This window comes from Ostrinia furnacalis, unplaced genomic scaffold, assembly GCF_004193835.3.
Source record: "Ostrinia furnacalis isolate ACB-3 unplaced genomic scaffold, ASM419383v2 OfSCF4424, whole genome shotgun sequence".
Taxonomy (NCBI): Eukaryota; Metazoa; Arthropoda; class Insecta; order Lepidoptera; family Crambidae; genus Ostrinia; species Ostrinia furnacalis.
This window is the reverse complement of record NW_021134663.1, coordinates 107-20,297: the sequence shown is the minus strand read 5'-3', so window position 1 is coordinate 20,297 and position 20,191 is coordinate 107. Positions and strand designations below refer to the sequence as shown.

General features: G+C 37.3%; 1 protein-coding gene and 1 non-coding gene across 2 annotated transcripts in view; one reads left to right on the top strand and one right to left on the bottom strand.

Moving 5' to 3' along the window:
- LOC114359494 (zwei Ig domain protein zig-8-like) overlaps positions 1-19,715 on the top strand; it is a gene marked incomplete at its 3' end in the record, with an annotated part of 31,758 nt that extends 12,043 nt beyond the window's left edge. The window contains exons 3-4 of the mRNA XM_028313919.1: positions 11,188-11,315; positions 19,508-19,715. Of these exons, the coding sequence (XP_028169720.1) occupies positions 11,188-11,315; positions 19,508-19,715 (336 nt within the window). The remainder of the gene's footprint in view (positions 1-11,187; positions 11,316-19,507) is intronic.
- On the bottom strand, positions 2,980-3,052 carry TRNAA-GGC (transfer RNA alanine (anticodon GGC)). Its single transcript has one exon. It is a non-coding gene; the product is annotated as a tRNA-Ala (tRNA).
- Positions 19,716-20,191: the final 476 nt, after the last annotated feature.

Here is a 20,191-nt window from a genome sequence, read left to right as displayed (position 1 = left end):
AAACATTGACCATATTTTTATTACTATGTAATCGTAATGTTCGTAGACTATTATTTGCATTGCCTTTTTGTGAAGTATTTAGTTTGAAGTCCTTTTGTTTTGAACTTCATTGTTTTGGTTAAAAATCCTTCGGACTCCTATTTATAACGGCTAAATGATTTCAAATGTAAAAATCTCATGCTTACATATGTACTTTCGGCCTAGAAATAGGTACTTAAAGTTTTCTAAAACACTAAACTAACTATAGAATTATAGAAGTGTCTACAAAACAAATAAACACTCATTACAATACACCATCTGCTGTACTTTGATTGATTTCGCATTACTTATTCTATCAATATTGAACTTTAATAAGTTTTGACAAAGTTCAAAGTTGGTTTCCCCAGATAGCACGATAACTTTGTTAGAGACGCCTTTGTTATTACAGCTATGAAGTTTTAAAGTTCCGAGTTTCGTAAGGCACTTGGCAGGTACGTGATTGTAAGGGTGTGTTTGCATCGATTGGAACCCACTCTGTTTACACGTGTCGGTTTCATTTGCTATGTAGAACAGACTGCTTATGAAAGTTCTTCAAAGGAAAATGCGCTTTACGAGTCAACGAAAGATTCTTCTTTATTTAGGTATGGTTGCTGAAAGCCAATATCAAATTAGCCTACCTAAGTTAATTTAGGACTTTTTAATGCAGACAAAATCTCTGCAGGTATGACATCACCTAATATTAGAAGATAGAAAAGTACAAATAAAAGTATACAATACAGTGCTATTGCGAGCAATGAGACCGTACTCAGCATATACCATGGACCATGGTGAAGAAAGACACCACGGTTCTAGTTTTTGTGCCCCATTATTAATCCTCAGCCTGTTTAATTAAGTAGGCTTAGTTTATTAATCGGTTAAGCAAACCATGTAGCTGGTCTATTCATAGTATACCAGTCCTATACATATAGGGGAGAGTTCGGTATATTGTACCGCCGGGTAAATTGTACCACCCTCATATTTCGTAAAGTATTTATTGAATGTCTGTAATTGCAACACTCAGCGATACACAACAAAAATCAATTAATATCGGCCATGTGGTTTTTGCCGTGACAACAAACACGTGTGTTTTATTTTGAAAAGTATTTTTTCATTGTTTTCAAGTAACTTTTGACAATACATGTTTAGTTCGTAATTTTGTTAAATTTAATCACAGGTTGTTACTAACCTCTCAAGCGACCTGCGGCGGGAGGAGACGCACGTCACGAAGCTCTAAAGTGCTCTGCGGCGGCTCCCGCCGCAAATCACTTGTCCAAGTTCGGGACCTTGTCATTTAAAAAATATACTTCTGTTTCTTTCGCTCGAAAGTAATAATGCTTAAGTATGAATGTGATAGCTATATTTTCTAGGCACTATGGTTGCTTTTCAACCAAATTTTTCTCAGTCTGTGTTTGAAGATGACGCGATCCGCGGTGCCCGTCTGGGTAGTGAAAAAGATGGATGTTTTTTATCGTTTAGATGCTTTGGAAGTGTGTTTTTCTTTATAAAAAACGTGTATAATGTGATTAACTTTGGAAATAAGTGTTAATATATAACATTGCTTCTAATTTTGAAGGTGAATCAAGTGCAATCACAAAAAGTGACAAAAATGACGAATCTTTTTTTTCAAGTAAGTGTTGTACCTAAAATATATATTTGTTAGCCTTAAAAGTTACACCAAAAGACGGGTAATTTTATCCAGATTCCAAAAATGTGACTCGATAGTATGTAACGGTAATAATGATAAGCTATTTTAGGGAAAATGCGCAACGGGACGTTACGATAATTGGAATTACAAAACTTGTACTCAAAATCGTGATAACGTGTAAAACAATATCGATTGTCTATGTTATTAACTACTGTTCCTTTTCGTTTCCTAATTTGTTAAGAATGTATCGTATATTATTTTGCCATAGTTTTTTTATAGGCTTGAAATTTATTGAAATCCAATTTAGTAACCCCGTGGTACAAATTATCGAACCGGTTGGCTAAATTGGACCGAAGCTCTGAACTCGTACTTTGTTGATTTGTGCTAAATATGCAACAATCATGTTAATTAATACTTATGAAATAGTAAGTTGAATAATGTATCTTTTATTATATACCACGGACATTAGCAAAAACAAAATAAAACTATGTGTAAAATGGGATTGAAAAAAACTGGTCCAAATTAGCGGACTCTCCCTTAAGTGCATTGACGACATGATTTCTTGTCTTATCGTGGCGTGGCATTATAACAATTTTAGCCGACATCATTTAGTGAGACGTCCACCCACAAGGTGAACCGACGACATCATAAAGGTAGCAGAAAGGAGCTGGACGCAGGCCGCTACCAACCGGGCAACATGGAAAGCATTGGGGGAGGCCTATGTTCAGCAGTGGACGTCCTATGGCTGAGATGATGATGCTGAATATCGCAATAAAATTATATTGTATCCTTCAGGTTAGCCCAGAAAAATACCTCTGGTTTACTTGTCCCCTGAGGTAGATTATTTTCTATGACAGTTAAGTCACATTTCTCATTGTATCTATAAGAACATCGCGCACTACGCTTGGCTAGTTGGGATATTTTATGTGGGACAGTCGCACCGTGTGTTCACGTCTCACTTCCCTGTTATGACAGCTATTTTTAGTGTCACCACAAATACGATGGTATTAATGAAATATAGAGAACTTTAATTACTTGGGTATAGAGGATTTGAGTGGAGGAGAATTTGATAAGATGATATTACTACTATCTTTAAACAGGTTGGAATTGTGTAATGCCACCTGGAGGGAAAGTACTCTTACCTAATACTGTAGATAGAAAATTTTAGTCAAAGAAAACATTTCTTTTATTTTTAAAAGAAAGAGAACTCCATTCAAAGATCGTTTCCCATCCAATATGCAACGCATTGCCATAGCAAGGAAAAGTGAGAAGTACTTTTATGTTTGAAAATTATAAATAACTTGAAAAAATCGAACTGCCTAAGGCGGGAATTGAACCCACGACCTTCCGCTTGCCGGGCGACTGCTCTTCCAACTGAGCTACTTAGACACTGGATGAACCCGTCGAAATTTTCAAGTTTAATACGCTGTTACAGCCAGCGTTCAATTCCCGCCTTAGGCAGTTCGATTTTTTCAAGTTATTTATAATTTTCAAATTAATTTGAGATGCGACTCCAAACGCTAAAAATTTAATAACTACTTTTATGTTGCGGTAAAATAGTACAGGGTCACAACAAATGTACAAACTAAAGTTTTGACATTGTTAACTCGTCCGCATAACAATGTTCAACTTGGACTTACAACAAGTGGCTAAACTGGCTAACAAAGCGGTTAGAAAAGATCTAAGTCCGACTCACCGACGAAACAGACGATTTAGGCACCAGTTCATGTACGATTTAGGTAAATGAGAATTTAATTTGAGACTCTTTGGATGCTTAAAAATGTAAAAGAGCTTTGCTCTATACAAGTGATACTTATTTTCTTGTGCAAATATTCAATTTTAGTTTATAATTTCAATACAATTTTGAAAATAAGTATTGGAGCTAGAGAGTTTATTCAACGTTGCAATGCGAGCGAGTCATAGCGTAGGTATCTATTCAAAATTGACGCCTGTAAAGGTTTTCTTAAGGTTCAACAAAACCAGCGCGATCATACGCGATCAGCCGACGTGCAGCGATGGCGATCAATGCATTTAAGTCTGATGTCCCTGATGGTGAATTACAGTTTATTAATTCGCTTATCTTTAGCCTAATTAGTATTGACCCTTTTTGGCGTATTGGCTGGACCACGCATTGACGTTGAAAGGTACTAAACCTAATAGAATGACTGTAATGATTAATGCTCCACATATTGAAAATGTAGCTTAACTGCTGCTAGCGACTGCCTGTTTTTTGCTGTCATTCACCGAAAGAGTCCAGTCAAGTCACATCCAAAAAACAAAACATTAAAATAATGATTAGATTCAGTTCGTTGGCATCGGTTTTTTTCACGTTGACCATGCCCTGGGACAATAATATCAGCCAATGCTGAGGCAAAAAAATCTGTCCCTTCCCAAAGTGTTCTTTACAAACATATTTTTCATTAATGGTAGATTTAATTTCATTATTTTGAAACGAGACACACCTCCATCTAAATGGTAGAAACCTAATTAAAACTGTTCCTAAGAGGATGACTTAGTAACAAGAACAAAAACAACGATCTTGTTAACTTTATCATGTCCCGATTTGGAATTTTATTTTTAGATTTTGTGTAGGCTGTCGGTATAGTCTTTGTTCGAATAATTATTGAACATAAAATATTTTAAGTAGTTATTTTTAGTTCTAAGCATGGTAACACTATAAGAAATAGAAAATGTATTTTTTATGCTGGCAACGGTCTCTTCTGCCATTTTCTCTGTGCCTATGCACATTCTTGTAAAACCAATTTTACAAAATAAACTCTATAAGTTTAATTAAATTCCAGTCAGTTCAGTTCCCATCAGTGCAATGTTACAAAGTGTAGTTTTTTTTATTTAATAGATAATGGCAGGTTGAACCAACAAGAAGGCTTTAGTTTATCAATCATAATAATCTTCTTGACAAGTTAAATCGTCAAACAACTTTGATCTGAATAATTTTGAACTTTACTGACGAACAGTTAAAGATTATTTTCTCTAACTCGAGATTATTCTGTAACATAGTTTCAAAAGGTAATAGGTATGTGCTCGCGATTCGTTGAAGGAATCAATTTGAAAACTGACGAACCTTTTCATTCCGTGACTGTACTTCTAATTACTAAACTTCTTTTAAATCAGTTTATAAGGCAGTTGACAAATTGATGATCTACGGGTTATAGGTACCTACATAGTTTAGTGAAAGCCTAAAACTAAGCGACTGCTTTAAGAGTTACATTGGTAAACCTGCCCAACAGGATTATTGTTACTGTAAAATCGCCAGGATGAAATCCTTTGTCTGTCTGTCTCGCTTTCACGCCTAAACCACTGGACCGATTTTGATGAAATTTGGCATAGAGACAGTTTGAGTCCCGGGAAAGGACACAGGATGGTTTTTATCCCGGTTTTTGAAACAGGGACGCGCGCGATAAAGGTTTTCTGTGACAGACAAAATTCAACGCGGGCGTAGCCGCGGGCGGAAAGCTAGTAGTTAAATATTCCTTGAGATTTTCGTAGTTATAATGCTGACTATTAAATATCTCAAACATCATGTTCCAATTAAATAGTAAGTAAGCATGATTTATTTCCATCAGGTAAACTTTTAGTTATATTCATTTCTTTTAGAATAGTTCTTGATACGAGTAACAATTATTTACCCGAGGTGCGATATAATATGTATATAGAATGAACTTACCTAGATCTCCTAGAAGACGTCCATTGACTGTACTTTGAAAGCTCGCCTTTACTGAATGAGTTCGGAAATACAGACGCAGGTAGAGAATTCCATTCCTTGGCTCTGAACGCTACAAAAGATGAGCCAAAGCGACTACTTCGAATAGTATGTCAAGAATGTAAAGGTATCCTTTAGTACTAGTCCACATCACTGTAGCCTATAATTTTTGTTGCAAAATAGCAACTATTGCAAGCGAATAAGGTGTTACAGTGTTTATTTTGATGTGCCATCATCTGTACGTCTATCTCTATAATTTCTCTAGCTCTCTTTCTAAAGTACTTAGAGTTTCTAAAAAAGTTGTCTGTTGAGACGGTTAAGTTCTTGAGTGGCGACCACGAGCCGGAAGACGTAGCGTGGGCAGGCCTCCCACTAGGTGGACCGACGATCTGGTGAAGGTCACGGGAGGTGCCTGGATGCGAGCGGCACGGCACAGGACCGGTCTTTGTGGAAATCCTTGGGGGAGGCCTTTGTTCAGCAGTGGATGTCTTTCGGCTGAAACGAACGAGACGGTTATGGTTCAGCTAAATAAATAAACTACAAATCACTTTATCAAGATAAATTCAAGGATAAATATAGTAACCTATTTTTAATAACACGGCAAATAACTGCGCGTTGGAGATGAAGAGGCGACCAATAAAAGTTATTAATAGTTACCGATGGCTTCACACAATTAGCAAAAACCAATTAAATCCGTTAAACCAATCAGGACTGAAATTAAGATGGTTAGTTACGATGGATGACAACGAATTTAAAAACATTTTAATAGCTTTTAGGCAACATTTTAAATATTCGAACCAATATTCCCAAAAGATTAAAATTTGTTGTATGATAGCGTTTTTTGAATGCCCAATTTTATAAAATTAATAACTTATCACCATTATCAAATATATTATTATTACTTTTTTTTTATTAATAACGTTCAAAATGTAATTGAGTATAAGTATTCATATTATGCTGAATATAGGCCTCCCCCAATGACTTCCACATCGCACGGTTGATCCAAAGCACTCATATTACCAATTTGATTACTAATAATGTTGATAGTTTCTAGTAAAAGATATACTCAAGCTCACGAGTGCTCTCACTAGCTATGTATTGGATCTAATAATGTACAGTCCACGCGAATAGAATGTAGCAATATTGTCGGCCATTCTCAGATGAGCTAGTTTTTGCGTGTCCGGGCTGTTAAATCGTTAAAAATGACAAATTAGAGACATACAAGTATTTTTATATGNGGGCGCCTAGCATTCGCTCGGGAGCCATTGTAACAGCCAGACGTTCGCGCGCGCGTCTATCGTTCCCTCGGCTGCATTGCACAGAGTCCCTAGCGAATATCTATCCACATTGTACCCTACTAACCTTGACTGTTCGACTCTGGCTTGATCCGATACCTCGTCACTAATCCGCGGCGCCATAAAGCGTCGTGTCGAGACGTTCTATCGTTGATAGCCAACCGGTTCTCGTCCTTACCGAGTACACGCAAACGAGTCAAGAGGAAGAAATAACTAGAACTTCACACCCCCTCGCCCCGTAGGTCCGACGCCTTTCCCTAGTGGTCGTACTCACTATCGAGGCTTCGGTCTCTGGCTTGAGCTAACGAACCACATCCTACCCCCCTAGTTATAAGTATCCAGACTAACACTCGATAAACCTCGCACAGGGCGCCGCCCCTCTCGCGGATACGTAAACTAGTCTCGGGACGCGAACCGGGCGCGTCGCTATCCCTCTTGTCATAGTAGATTTGCAATTGTGGAATAACTTGCTCGTTATTTAAATAATAGTAACTTAGAGTCAGTGAAACTAGAATAAGTAAACTATTGTGGAACCTGAATTACAAAGTGCCATTGTGTCATTGATTGTGCGTTTCCTTGGTCAAATATCCCTGTAGGCATCCCGGATAGGTACACATCCCTCATCGCAGAAGGCGAACTGGGACTTAGTACTAAACAGCGGGGTGTCAGACTGAGCTAGCTAAGACGCCCCGTTGCAAATGTTATCAAAGACGAGCGACGAGCAAAGTGGGTTTAGGAAAAATAAAATTACCTCTTTAGCTACATTCAAACTACTCAAAACGATTACCGATTGTCTGAACGATAACATTCCTGTTTCAGTACTTTTTTTAGATATGTCTAAGGCTTTTGATTTTGTGTGTCATAAACGCCTTCTTATGAAACTCTATAAATATGGAATTCGGGGATCATGTTATGATTAGATTAAGAACTACTTATCACAAAGAGAACAATGCGTGGAAATCCAGAGATGCAGTCCTAAGACCAAATGTTTAGAAAAGTACAAATCTACTTTTAGGGTCAATAAATTTGGTGTCCCTCAAGGTAGCATTCTGGGCCCACTATTGTTCCTGTTATACAGGGTGTCCCGTAATGTAACGTCAAGCCGGAACTGGGTGTTGAGGCAAGTTATGCTGGTTATCAGAAAAATATAAAAAAATCTATGTGGCATATTTTCAAAATAATGGGCATTTAAAAAAAATCAAAAATTTATACTCCAGGTGACGGTCTTTTTACTCGTGTTGCCACAAATCTTCACTTTTTCCAAATTTTTTTTTGTTATGTAACCCTGAATAATGCTTCTCTAAATTGTTATCAAAATTACAAAACCAGCTGCTCCAGCTTGGATAAAAAAAATACATTATTCCCAAAAAAAATTTCAAAATAAAAATTTTGTCTAGTTTAAACTGACTGTACTGAAAAAAAAAAGTACTACGCAAGTATGGCATGTGACGTCATAATTTGGCGCATTTAGTAAGGATTCCAAAATGGTATAACACTTGGTAAATTCTTGCTGTAATTGTCGACAATTTTTGGTTTTTTGGAAATAATCCCGTTGTTAACGAAGCGTTGAATGGCGCGCCCGGAGAGGCTTAGTTCAAACGATCATTGCAAACGTTGTGATAGGGATAGAGACATGTGATTTTTGGTTTTACGAAGGTAATACGATAGAGAATAATACAAAGTAATAAAAACCACCGGTTATAGGGGCACTTTTTGGAGAAATTTATCAAATAACCAAAAAAACACGAATTTTAAAGCAGATTTTTTTCAAAAAGTATCATTTTTTATTATTTGTGGGCGTTTTTTATGTATGTTTTTAGTATTGCCTGTTATTTGGCATTATTAATGTTTTTATTTTATCAGGATATACCGCTTAGTTTAAAAGTTATTACGTTTTCTTTACAATAAGTAATTGGAAGAAAAAAAATTCTATAAAAAATTAAAAAAAAATCTCAAAAAAATTTTGACCTCTTTTTTGTCGATAAAAATAGGTCTAGTTTCATCTATGTTCACATGTACACTTTAACGTGACTCACACTGTATAAACACCAATTTTTTGGTGAGAAAAAAAATGTGTAAACTGATTTAACTAACATAATAGCGATCTAAGTATCCTAATAATTATGTGTAAAGTGATACAAGTGGCGACTGTAAAGGAATAAGGCTAGAATTTGAGACTGAATTCTAATTATTTACTCCTTAAATGTTTATTCTGATCTGAAACTACTATTTTATTAATTATTACACCATATAGCATGAATGATATCGGCCTAAATCACATACATTATCTCCTATTTTAAAGTAAGTATAGCTGAAGCAATTGTGTAGTAAAGACCTGAAACAACAATGGTTTCACATCAACTAATTAGACAGGAGACATAGAAAAGTTTGTTTTCTACAATTACCCTATTAGGAATCAAACCCTGGACCAGAGATGATGATGTCAAGCTATATTGATTGACTTTTGGCTACAGAAGGATAATATAAAAGTAAAGTCATAAAATGCATTTCTTTTCAACAAAGAGACTTTTAAAAAGCCCTTTAACACGTCCTAGTATTACTTGAACCCTACAATTATTTTGGGACATAAATGGGCCAGTGCTGAGAAGAAGCAGCGCAAGAAATTTAGCCACCCTTGTCAGCCTCTTCTTAAATCATAAATAACTTGAAAAAAATGAACTGCCTAAGGCGGGAATCTTTTTAAATCAATAGAGACATGAATTAACAAGACATGTTATACTTGCGAGCTAAGCAGATAAAGTTTAGCAACACATGCCATTTACATAATTAATTACTTTATACATAGTATCCATTCATAAGGACTTTCGTAGTTAGTTTTTCAGGGCAATCGAATATTGCACTTAGCCTCTTGATTAGACCATTGTGCGCAANCAATATACACGAAAGAAAACTCAAAATTGGTTCACAAAGCCTTACTTGTATCATTTGGCACAAAATTATTTTCTTTTCTATACGTCGTAGAAACATACCGATTAGATACAAAAATAGCTAATTTTTCAGAGATTCACATTATGTTATAAAGTCAATTTTGATCTAAGTCGAGTTAGATCCCTTTTCACTGGGGGTACAGATATATATATATATATAGCACACAAAAAATGTTGTTTATCTTTTATTTATACAATATTGAAGTTAAAATTGAGCTAGTGAATAACTTAGGATAAATCACTAAAACAGTGTCAACTTCACTTCAGGCTAAAATAAATAGTAAATAACATTATTCTATGGTGTATTTTTTTAAACTCATATCCATTTATCCAGTGCATGCTTAAGTTATAATAAGAAACATAGAATAAACCCGCGTAATATTCAGTCTACATTTTAGGCTGGTGCTTATGCAAATGCAGCTCTGAAGAGGCTGTCAAAACCTTGACTAGTGTGCGGTATTACCTGAGAGAGAATAACTGCATAAATAATAGAGTACCTACTTGTTTTGGCATAGCTTTTAAAGTCGGTTAAGGAATTTGCAACTTGTATCAGTCGACAGAAATAAGGCTATACATTTTTGGAACAAATAGCACCTGTATATTGTAATTGTTACAAAAGATGTCACAGTGTTAACACTGGTTCATCGTCTGCACATATTATTATTGTAAAGAGCAAAATATCGTCACTGTATATATATCTAATTCATCACATCCATTATACATACACATATAGCCACGATAGCTGAACGGTGAAGGGGTCGGAGTGACCGACTCGAGATCCGAGGAACGCGGGTTCGAATCCCACCGCGCCGATCGACTATTGTGGTGTGCCCACTCGTAGCACAAGCTCATTTAGCTTAACACGAGGGGCTAACGGGACTATTAGTAATTCAGGCAATACAAATTGCTAATAATCTTTAAAAAAAATGCATTTATACGAGAATGACGTTTACTCGTAGTACCAACTAAAGGAAAAAAAGGATTTTACATTGGGTGTACACACGGCCGCCCTCGCCGCGCGACACTGGCCACTAAGAAAAAAACATTCTTTTTTCATCGCCCAATATCGATGTTCTTTTGTTTCTCTTCTCTAACGACTCTCGATTTTGTACTACTTACATGAATTTTAGTTTATAATTAAGTAACATATTTTTATCTCGTTTTAACCCGAATCTTGAGTGAGTATTACTTATTTACTTAAGGTAACTATTAAATCAAGCACACAATATACACGAAACATTTAAAGCCTATCAAGACACTACAAGGTATTTTCTAAACTCGGGCACCTGCATTCAATCTAGTTCACCACACGTCATACATCAAAAATCACAGCCCAATACGTCATCGTAAAGGAACCTCAAATGGATATTTGATCTATGGCCATATTTACAAGTTAAGGCACAAAACGACTTTTAATATTAGCCAAATTCGACGATCCCCAACTTTTCCCATTAGCCGGCATCTTTTGACATTTTACCAAGTTCACCGATGAGAACTTGGGCCCATAATCGCTTTCAATGTTCAATGGACATGAATGTTTAACAAGTACCGTTGTTTCAGACTCGCAAATGACTACCAAAAAGTTTTCGGAGGAGCCAGAGTTTGAGCGGCCGATTGGGAACCACACCTTCTTTCTCGGGAGGGAGGCAGTGCTTGGTTGTGCTGTGACTAACCTGGGGAAGCACAAAGTGAGTATGAAGGATATTTGAATGAGTTCATGACTCTAATACCTGAATACCAGAGCCTGAGGTCCTGGGCTCGATTCCCTGTGGGAGTAGATTTTTCTGTTCGTTTTGCTTACCACCATTTTACCTAGGTCTGTCGCCATAACAGCATTATTGTGGATCAGGTGAAACTCGCTTCAACCTTCGGCCTGAATGAGGTGAGGTGCATACCAAAAGCTTCCGACCTTTTTCCATTTTCAGCTCACAAATTGATCACGAAAGTGAGAACCTACAGCTCTATTGTTTTTAAACTTTCGCGTTGTCTTTTTGAATTAATTTTAAACGTCAGGCAAATACAGGTAATAATGTATAATACAGGTAATAATGTATAATATAGGTAATATTTCAATGTTACCTATCCGTGTATCGCGGTAAAACCTGTTTAAATTAATTCAACTTTAGTTCTATGTTATAATATCTTTGAACTAGCTAATGTGAAGTAGCACCTGAGAAAATAAAATCAGGGAATGCTTTAAGTGGTTCCACTTAAAAAAAATCTAAATAACCTAATTATAATAAAATAGGTTAACACGCGCGTATTCTCGGCTTTTTTACCGAGACTTTAATGGCTAAATAAATTACAAGCGTAATTTTCCACTTAGCTATAAAATCTTACAATTAGAATACGGATTTTTATTTATTTATGGCACCATACGGCATAGCAAGCTTAATACCGATTTGTAAAGTGTAATTTTGCAATCTTAGGCTGAGTTGCATCACCTAACTTTGACCGTAACTTTGACGATAACCGGTGTTTTTTGTATGGAGTTTGACAGATTTTTGACGTTTGTTAAAGTCAAAGTAAGATCGTGAAACCCAGCCTTAGTAAGTGTTAAAAACTAATGCACCATAAAAATAATACTTGGTTCTAATTAGATCGTTGACTGTCTTTGCTTATTCCTTTTCTTTCTATTCGTATAATAAGACAGGGTTGTAATGATGAAATATTACAGTTATGCAACTATATTGGCCCGGCTGATCTTGTAAAAAAATGTTAAGCTATCGCTGTGTTTATTAGTTAAGTAGGTTTGCATATAAATTTTGGTTAATAAAGCGAACTTTAAGAAACAAAGGCTAAAATATACTTATACAATACTGAATAAAAAAAAATCTTTCTTTCTTTCTTTCTTTCAAAATCAGTGGAATCATTGAATTGAAGCATTTATGTCGAAATATAATGTTATACTCTAGCTCTGCTTTTTCCCACTGCAGACAGTCTTCCTAGGAAGGAATAACTCCGCCGAGATATAGGCGCGGTGTCGTTTCGTTCATGACGATCGTCACGCGAAGTTGCTGGCTCGAGCGATGTCGCTAAAGCTTTGTTCGCACTGGTCGAGTAAGTCAGTCGAGTGGCGAGTAGTTTAGTAGCTAAACGTGTTTGAACACTTAACATTTAGTTGAGTATATAACTAAAACTACGCTTCTCGGTCTTTTAGCTAAGATCAATGTGTAGATTACTAAATCGCAACCACGCCACGCGTCCCTGCTCACTTTTTAACCGGCTAAAGAATCTGATACTTTCGATTTAGTCGAGTTTTTAAAATAAGTTACTTGTAAGCTGTAGTTCGACTAAAGTGCAGTGTATTTTTAAGTGCGTCACTAGCGACTGCATAAAAAAATACATAAATGTATGACAGATTTTAGAGCGTCCCTAGCGGATACTTTCAAGAAATAAAATCTTAATAGATTTTTTAACGCACTCGCTAACGATGGCATTCATTTCAAACTAGCACTGAGTCCACAGTTTTTTGGTCACTCGACTAAATTACTCGACTAGTGCGAACAAGGCTTAGAAATCTACATTAATGACAGTGACCCTGTTACTAAGGTCACGTAACTGCTTCATGAGTGTGCTGGAATGTAAAAAGTCCCGTCACATACTGACCTTCACCAATATTTTTCCAAACACACTATCTGAAAAAACATTCCTCAAATAAATAAGGTCGATTCAAAAATCTTACTTCACGTTGTTATATAAATTCCACTTAATGATATTTTAAATTAACGTACTTTGCTACTTTGCTAGCGACTCTTTGTATAAATAGACTATCTTTGGACCCGTTGACATCTTAGGAACTGTTTCTAATGGAATATAAGTCAATGATTTCCTTGACATCCATGAATAGCACCTACGCACATTGTTGCACAGCCGTGTTTTAATGAGAAAACTTTTGTCGTTTCAAATCAAAATATGTATTAATATTATACTTATTAAAACCAGCCGTTCTACTTTTGTCTATATATCCCAGTCACATTTATTACAATCATCATTTGTGGAAGGCTCATTTACTCGCTAAGTAAGTTGCCCGAGGCCCACCAACTTTAACACTTTGCTTGATATACGGCCGAGATACTACGCGGGATGACCCAACTTCTGCAATATTGCTGACAACTCATTGTATGCCACATTAAGACGTGAGTGACAAATTCTGGCGTCGTTACTACGTGTATGGCTAATAACGGAACTAATAGCAGCGGTTGACGCTGATTGTTTGACAACAAATTAAATTATAACTTTGGTTTACTCGTTTCCGCGTGCCGTGTTTGCCCGTGCTACCCGTACATCAGCTACAAGTTCGTTATGCAATTGTTTTAACGCACTATTGTTACGTACTTAACATGACACGTGTCATGCTCTGTGCGTACTCTTTTAACGTTTTAAATATTTGAATGAAATGATTTGTCTTTGTTAAGAAAAAAGGCTGAAACATGGTAATTGTTCTTTTTTAATAATACAAAATCAATTTGTTAATCAAACTCCTTACCTTAATTAGGACTAAGTAGTTAATTGATAAATTAATAATGTACCTAAGTCTGGAAAAGTAGTTTGACTTTACAACTACATTCAGCCCCTAAAAATACGAAGTATTGGTAGGCTGGAATGTAAACTGTGAATTACGTGTTGCACAGCTGGATAGTTTAATAAAATAAGTCACGAGTGACAAATTCTGACGTAATTGCTGCGTGTACGGCTAATAACGGCACTAATAGCGGTGGATGTCAGTGATTGCTTGACTACAATTTAAATTATAACTCCGCTTTACGCGTCATCGTCGTGACGTGATTGCGCGTGGTATAACCGGCCCCTTTATTCGTTCGTTTCAGCCGAAAGACGTCCACTGCTGGACAAAGGCCTCCCCCAAGGATTTCCACAAAGACCGGCCCCTTTATTAACTAAATTTAAAAGCAATTGCTATAATTTTCCTTAACATGGTTAGTGAAGACATTTTGACAGAATGAGTAAACAATTAAACAACTATTTTTGAAATAATCAATAACTTTTCATTATTCTTACACAATGAGGGCTATCGTTTTAGCGCTCACCAGTTAGCGCCACTGTAGAGTAAGGTCCTGTCACTTGCTAGTAGCGAAGACAGTGGAACCAACTGGTGAGCGCGAAAGTGAAAGAAAGAAAGAAAGAAAGAAAATTAATTTATTTGACAACTAAAAAGCACAAAAACAACGAGGTGGAGAAAAAAAAATGTTGCCTAAGAGGTTACCCACTCAGTATTATCTTGACAGTTGACATTTTACTGCCAAGTGCCAAGACACTGGTTTTCAGTGGGTGCCTTGTACGCAGGGGCAAAAAAAATATAATAAAATAAATTCAAATTAATTAAAGTGGTAGGAGGACTATCGCATTTTCACTCATCAAGATGGCGCCACTGTAGAGTAAGGTCCTGTCAATCGCCAGGGGTGCCAACTGTTAAGGATAAAAACGATAGCCCTCATTGAAAACAGATTGCATTTTGCATTGGAGGGAAGTCGAACCTTAACTTCGAACTCCTATGTTTTTGACTAATCTCAATGCGACCCGCATGAAAGTTTAACTTTTCCCTGGGAAAAACTTGACCTTCACTGGTTGGGTTTTTATTAAACGGTCAAGCTGTAGATCCGATCCTGAACACAGGAGTTGCAGCGGTGGCAATGAGAGGTGCGAAAGTCCCGTAATTGAAAAAAAAGTCGATACAGTAATATCATCGTGTTAAGCAGAAACCCTATCATTTGGTATATTTTTAGAGTTTCCTTAAACCTATTTTCAGCGCACTTAATTCCAGGTCCATTCAATATCCGGTCCTCTAATCCAAACCATTTGGGATCTTCTTAAAATAAGTTTCTAAACAAAAACCGCCTTTGTTTTAGAACAGAAACCACACGATCATTAAGCTCTGTGATAAATGTAGCATCTCATGGCGAAGGTAGTTTTCTTTGAAACAATTTGCCCCGTAATTCCCATCATATTTCATCTCAGCATAGTTGTGAAACTTCACTGAAATAAGACAGTTTAGCAACTGCCAACTAACTTGCAGCTGTACAGTCGGACGCGGAAATTGCTATTGTTGACGCTGCTACTGGTTGGTTTTGTAAAAAAAAATGTTTTAAAAAATGTCGTACCAAATATTCATTCATACATCGTTGAAGCACTTAGTAATATTAACTGGTCCTTTCTTCTTATTTCATTTACTCTTTTGAAATTAACTTAGTAAAAATATTTTTTAAACAAGAGGAAAACCCGCCCGAATATCACCCGCACGAATAGCACCTGGCCTGTTCCACTTAGAGCACCTCATCATTTCAGCCACAGGACGTCCACTGCTGAACATAGGCCTCCCCCAATGACTTCCACATCGCACGGTTGGTAGCGGCCTGCATCCAGCGCCTTCCCGCTACCTTTATCAGGTCATCGGTCCACCTTGTGGGTGGACGTCCCACGCTGCGTTATTAGAGCACCTATCGATGTATAAATTCCACGAAAAGCACCGGCCCATAATCTCGATAGGTGCTCTAAGTGGAATAGGCCAGATGCTATTTGGGCGGGTGCTCAAAGTGGAATACGTCCGATGTTCTTTAGACGAAAAAACTTTTAAATATTTTTTTCACAATACAGAAAAGGTACTCGGAATTAAATTTAAACTCATTACGACAGCTAAATGCATAGCAAAAATGCAAAAGCATTTTGAAACAAAACATACAGACTTCAGCGCGCTAAAATCAACCTGTCACTCGAATAACTGTGAATAAATTAATATGACGTGTGATATTTGTTATCGTTGTTAGACACGCTTGAGTGTCGTTGATTGGAACTAAATTTAAAACAGCGTACGTAAAGCTGGTATTATGCCTTTTACACTGTTAAATCAAGAGTGACATTGTATTTTCGATTGATTCCAAATTTAAAATAGGATTTCGAGCTTCTTTTGTTTTTTTTTTGTTTTACGTAATTGTCGTGTTATTTTTTGCGAGTGACTGTACCAAACAAATTTCAGACACCTAATAACCTGGGAACAAACACTTGTGCCCTAGATTACCTGGTCTATTAACCATCTGAACAGGAATAGCATGTGATAGTTAGGTAGGAACTTGGTGAGTGATTATTGGAGACGAAGGGCGCCTGCCCATCCATATTAAGCTTTTAAGAGTGAAATTTTGTTTTCATCAAAAAGGTGTAAGAAGGGCTGTCTATAAAAAGAAAAAACCTTGGAAAAATTTACTAATCATAAAATATTACTTTTTTGAAATTTATTCAGAGTAAAGTTACAATGTGCATATGTCTTTAACACTCACAGATTTTAAAATAAATGATTCAGACATGATTTTTTAAAATCCGCAACGATGTAGCATGGCCTTTATCACACCAAAGTAAGTAACGATCAGCCAGAAAGTGGAAGCGAGTTTCACCCAAAATCCTCAACCACAGAGGAACAAACACACTGGCTATCTTACCTCCAGCTGCAACACAATAATGCTGTTAATATTGTTGTTGTGACGTTCCCAATTCTTTTGTGTTAATTTTTTTCTTAAATTAAAAATAATTTTCCTTAACAATTTGGCCATTTTCTCGCTCGCCGTTTTAAGCTAAACGCTTAAAATAAATCAATGGCACATTTACCAGCACACTTTTGAATTTCTATGAAATGCATTCCACCCGCGTACCACACAGGCCTTGCATACAGCGCTGCGGCAGCCCTAGCACATGCCTATAGCATAATAATGTGGCTGTACCTCGAGGACTGACTATGATTTTAGCTACGGTCGCTAGTTTGAACCCCGCTGGGGACAAAAAATTAATGTTAGTGTGATGAGAAATTTTATACCTGGAGTCATGGATAGGCACAGTATGTCACAAATGGATTCCACCCGCGTACGACACTGGGCCTTGCAGCCCTAGGACAGTAAGCTACGGTCGCCGGTTCGAGCTCCGATGGGGGCAAATGTGAGGATTCTTTTGTTTTGTCTAGGATCCCGTTTAGTTGTCCCGAAATATCAACCGTATAGTTGACAGGTACATGAGACTAAGGCTGAGTTGCACCATCTTACTTTAACTTTGACAAACGTCAAAAATCTGTCAAACTCTATACAAAAAACGCCGGTTATCGTTCTTGTTACGGTCAAAGAGGTGGTGCAATTCAGCCTAAGTATACATTTTTGTTACAAAACAGCTTGTATTATAACGAGATAAGACGCTATTGTTTACCTTGACGTGCTGTACCAAAATACGTGTTGCGAGTTTCGTAAATATGGCGGCTGTGCCTTGTACGAGCTGCATAACAATGCACAAAAATCAAGCTGCACCACGCGAGGCGAATGTCAATAGTACAACATACCGCATCGCACTTTTTCTTTTCGTGCCACGTTTTTTCGATTTTTGTCTTCGTTGGTTTATTCATTACTTCTGTATTGCTGTGTTTGTAGTGTCTATGGCGCGTGTAAGCTGAAGGTTAAACTGTATTTGCCTAGGTATTTCAGTCTTTATTGATTGAACTATGTTGATTACTTAAAGATATTAGAAAATTGAATGAAAATACGGAACTTAACAGTTCATGGTTTCAGACAAGTACTTAAAAAAATATAGCTCTCTACGCCGGCAGACGGGTCGGGGAATCTTGATGTTCATATATTTTAACCTTAGTCACATCTTATGGCTTCCATGGGAAGAGTGGGTGTGTCCCTAAAGTGACTTTGAGAATTGTATTAGGAACTATTTTGCAGAAAAAGTATCTCGTAATATATCAAAATTGATTGCTGCAAAGATTATCAACCCAACAGACAGTCCTCACCTTTCATATCTTCAACGGGGACTTATCCCACCACTCTTTTCCATCACTGCAACTTCTGCAAGTCAGGCTATACAGCTTGGCCTCAAATGAAACCTAACCAGTGAAGGTTGATTAGTCCAGGGCTAGATAATAGAATCCAACTATTAGATAATAAAGTAGAAAAAAACGGGACTATTCCCACCTCTCGTTCCCACCACTGCAACTCCTGTGTAGCCAGGATCTACAGCTTGACCGCCACAAAAACCCAACCAATGAAGGTCAAGTTTGTCCCGGGGGAAAGTTAAACTGTCATTGGACCCGCAACGAAATTAATCAGAAGAACATAGGAGGAGTTCGAAATTAAGGTTCGACTTCCCTCCATTGCAAAGCGGATGACAGGTGACAAACAAAGGTTTAAAACCTTTAAGAAAAAGATTATGCACCACGGACAATAAATTAAATTAAGGGGGCCTATCTTATGAGCAATTAGCAACTACCTGCCAATAATATTTTTCACAAAATCGCTTAAAAGCACGGAAATTTTTCCTTGTCGCGACAAGATCGGTGTAATAAATTGCGGAAACAGATGTATGTTGTATTGAATTAAGCATTATATCACGTTCATGTTTCCAAAGATCACACTCCCACAAGATATGATGGGCAGACTGCTCATGACTGACATCATCAGAGGAACACTCGCAAAAAGGAGACGGAACTAGTTTGAATTCGTGAAGTTTATGTTTAAAGTTGCCATGTCCCGTGAGGAACTGCGACGAGCAATGGTCGATTTCTAACCATCGCCTAGTTAGACGTTCGCGTACATTCGGGAAGAATTTATATAAGTGACGTCCTTTGACTGACGTATCCCAATAATAAAGTAGAAAAGAAAGACTTTGGCACATTAAGTTTAAACAAAAACCATTACTGAGCCACCGTGTCAAATCAAAGGGCATGTCAAGAAGTTGGTCTTCCGTGGACGCTCTTGCTTTTGGCATCGCGCATCCTTTCGAGGAGACACGACTCGAGTTCGATATCTCTCAAAAGGGTGCGCAATGCAGGGACGTTTAAATACCGTGGTACATAATGTTCTGCATTTTTAACTGTTCATATCTTCACCAGGTGGGTTGGCTCCGCGCGGAAGATCAGACAGTGCTGACGATGCACGAGAGAGCCGTCCTCGGGGCCAGATACTCGGTCAACCTGGACGCCCCTAGAACCTGGCAGCTGAGGATCAGGCCTCTTCGGGCTGAGGACCGAGGCTGCTATATGTGCCAGATCAACACCCAGCCTAGCATGAAGTGGCAGATCGGCTGCATCGATGTTTATGGTAAGTTCAACTTGCACATCGTTGCTTATTATGTTAACTGTAAGGAAAGTCACAATGAGGGTTTTTGCGAATGAAAAATCCGCCTTAAGGCAATACGTAGACGCAAGGTCCAAATGCCGCATGATTGGTTATTTTTGACATGACATTGACAGATATGTTAAAATTCACCAATCACGCAGCAGTCAGACCCCACATCCACGTCCCGCCATCTAGCGGATCTTTCATTCGCGAAAACCCTAATTTATCTACTCTTATTACTTTATTAATAATAATAATAATAATAANACTGTACACCACATGATGTATTGGACACATTAAAACAAAAACTTGCACTCAAAGCACACCGTTTAGCTCGTTACATAAAGGCTTTAAATAGGAAGAATGACAACAAGATCTTTACAACGAATGAAAAAGGTTTTTACAGGTCACTAGGTAATAATAATATAAATAATTCACTTGAAAACAATGGAGTACCA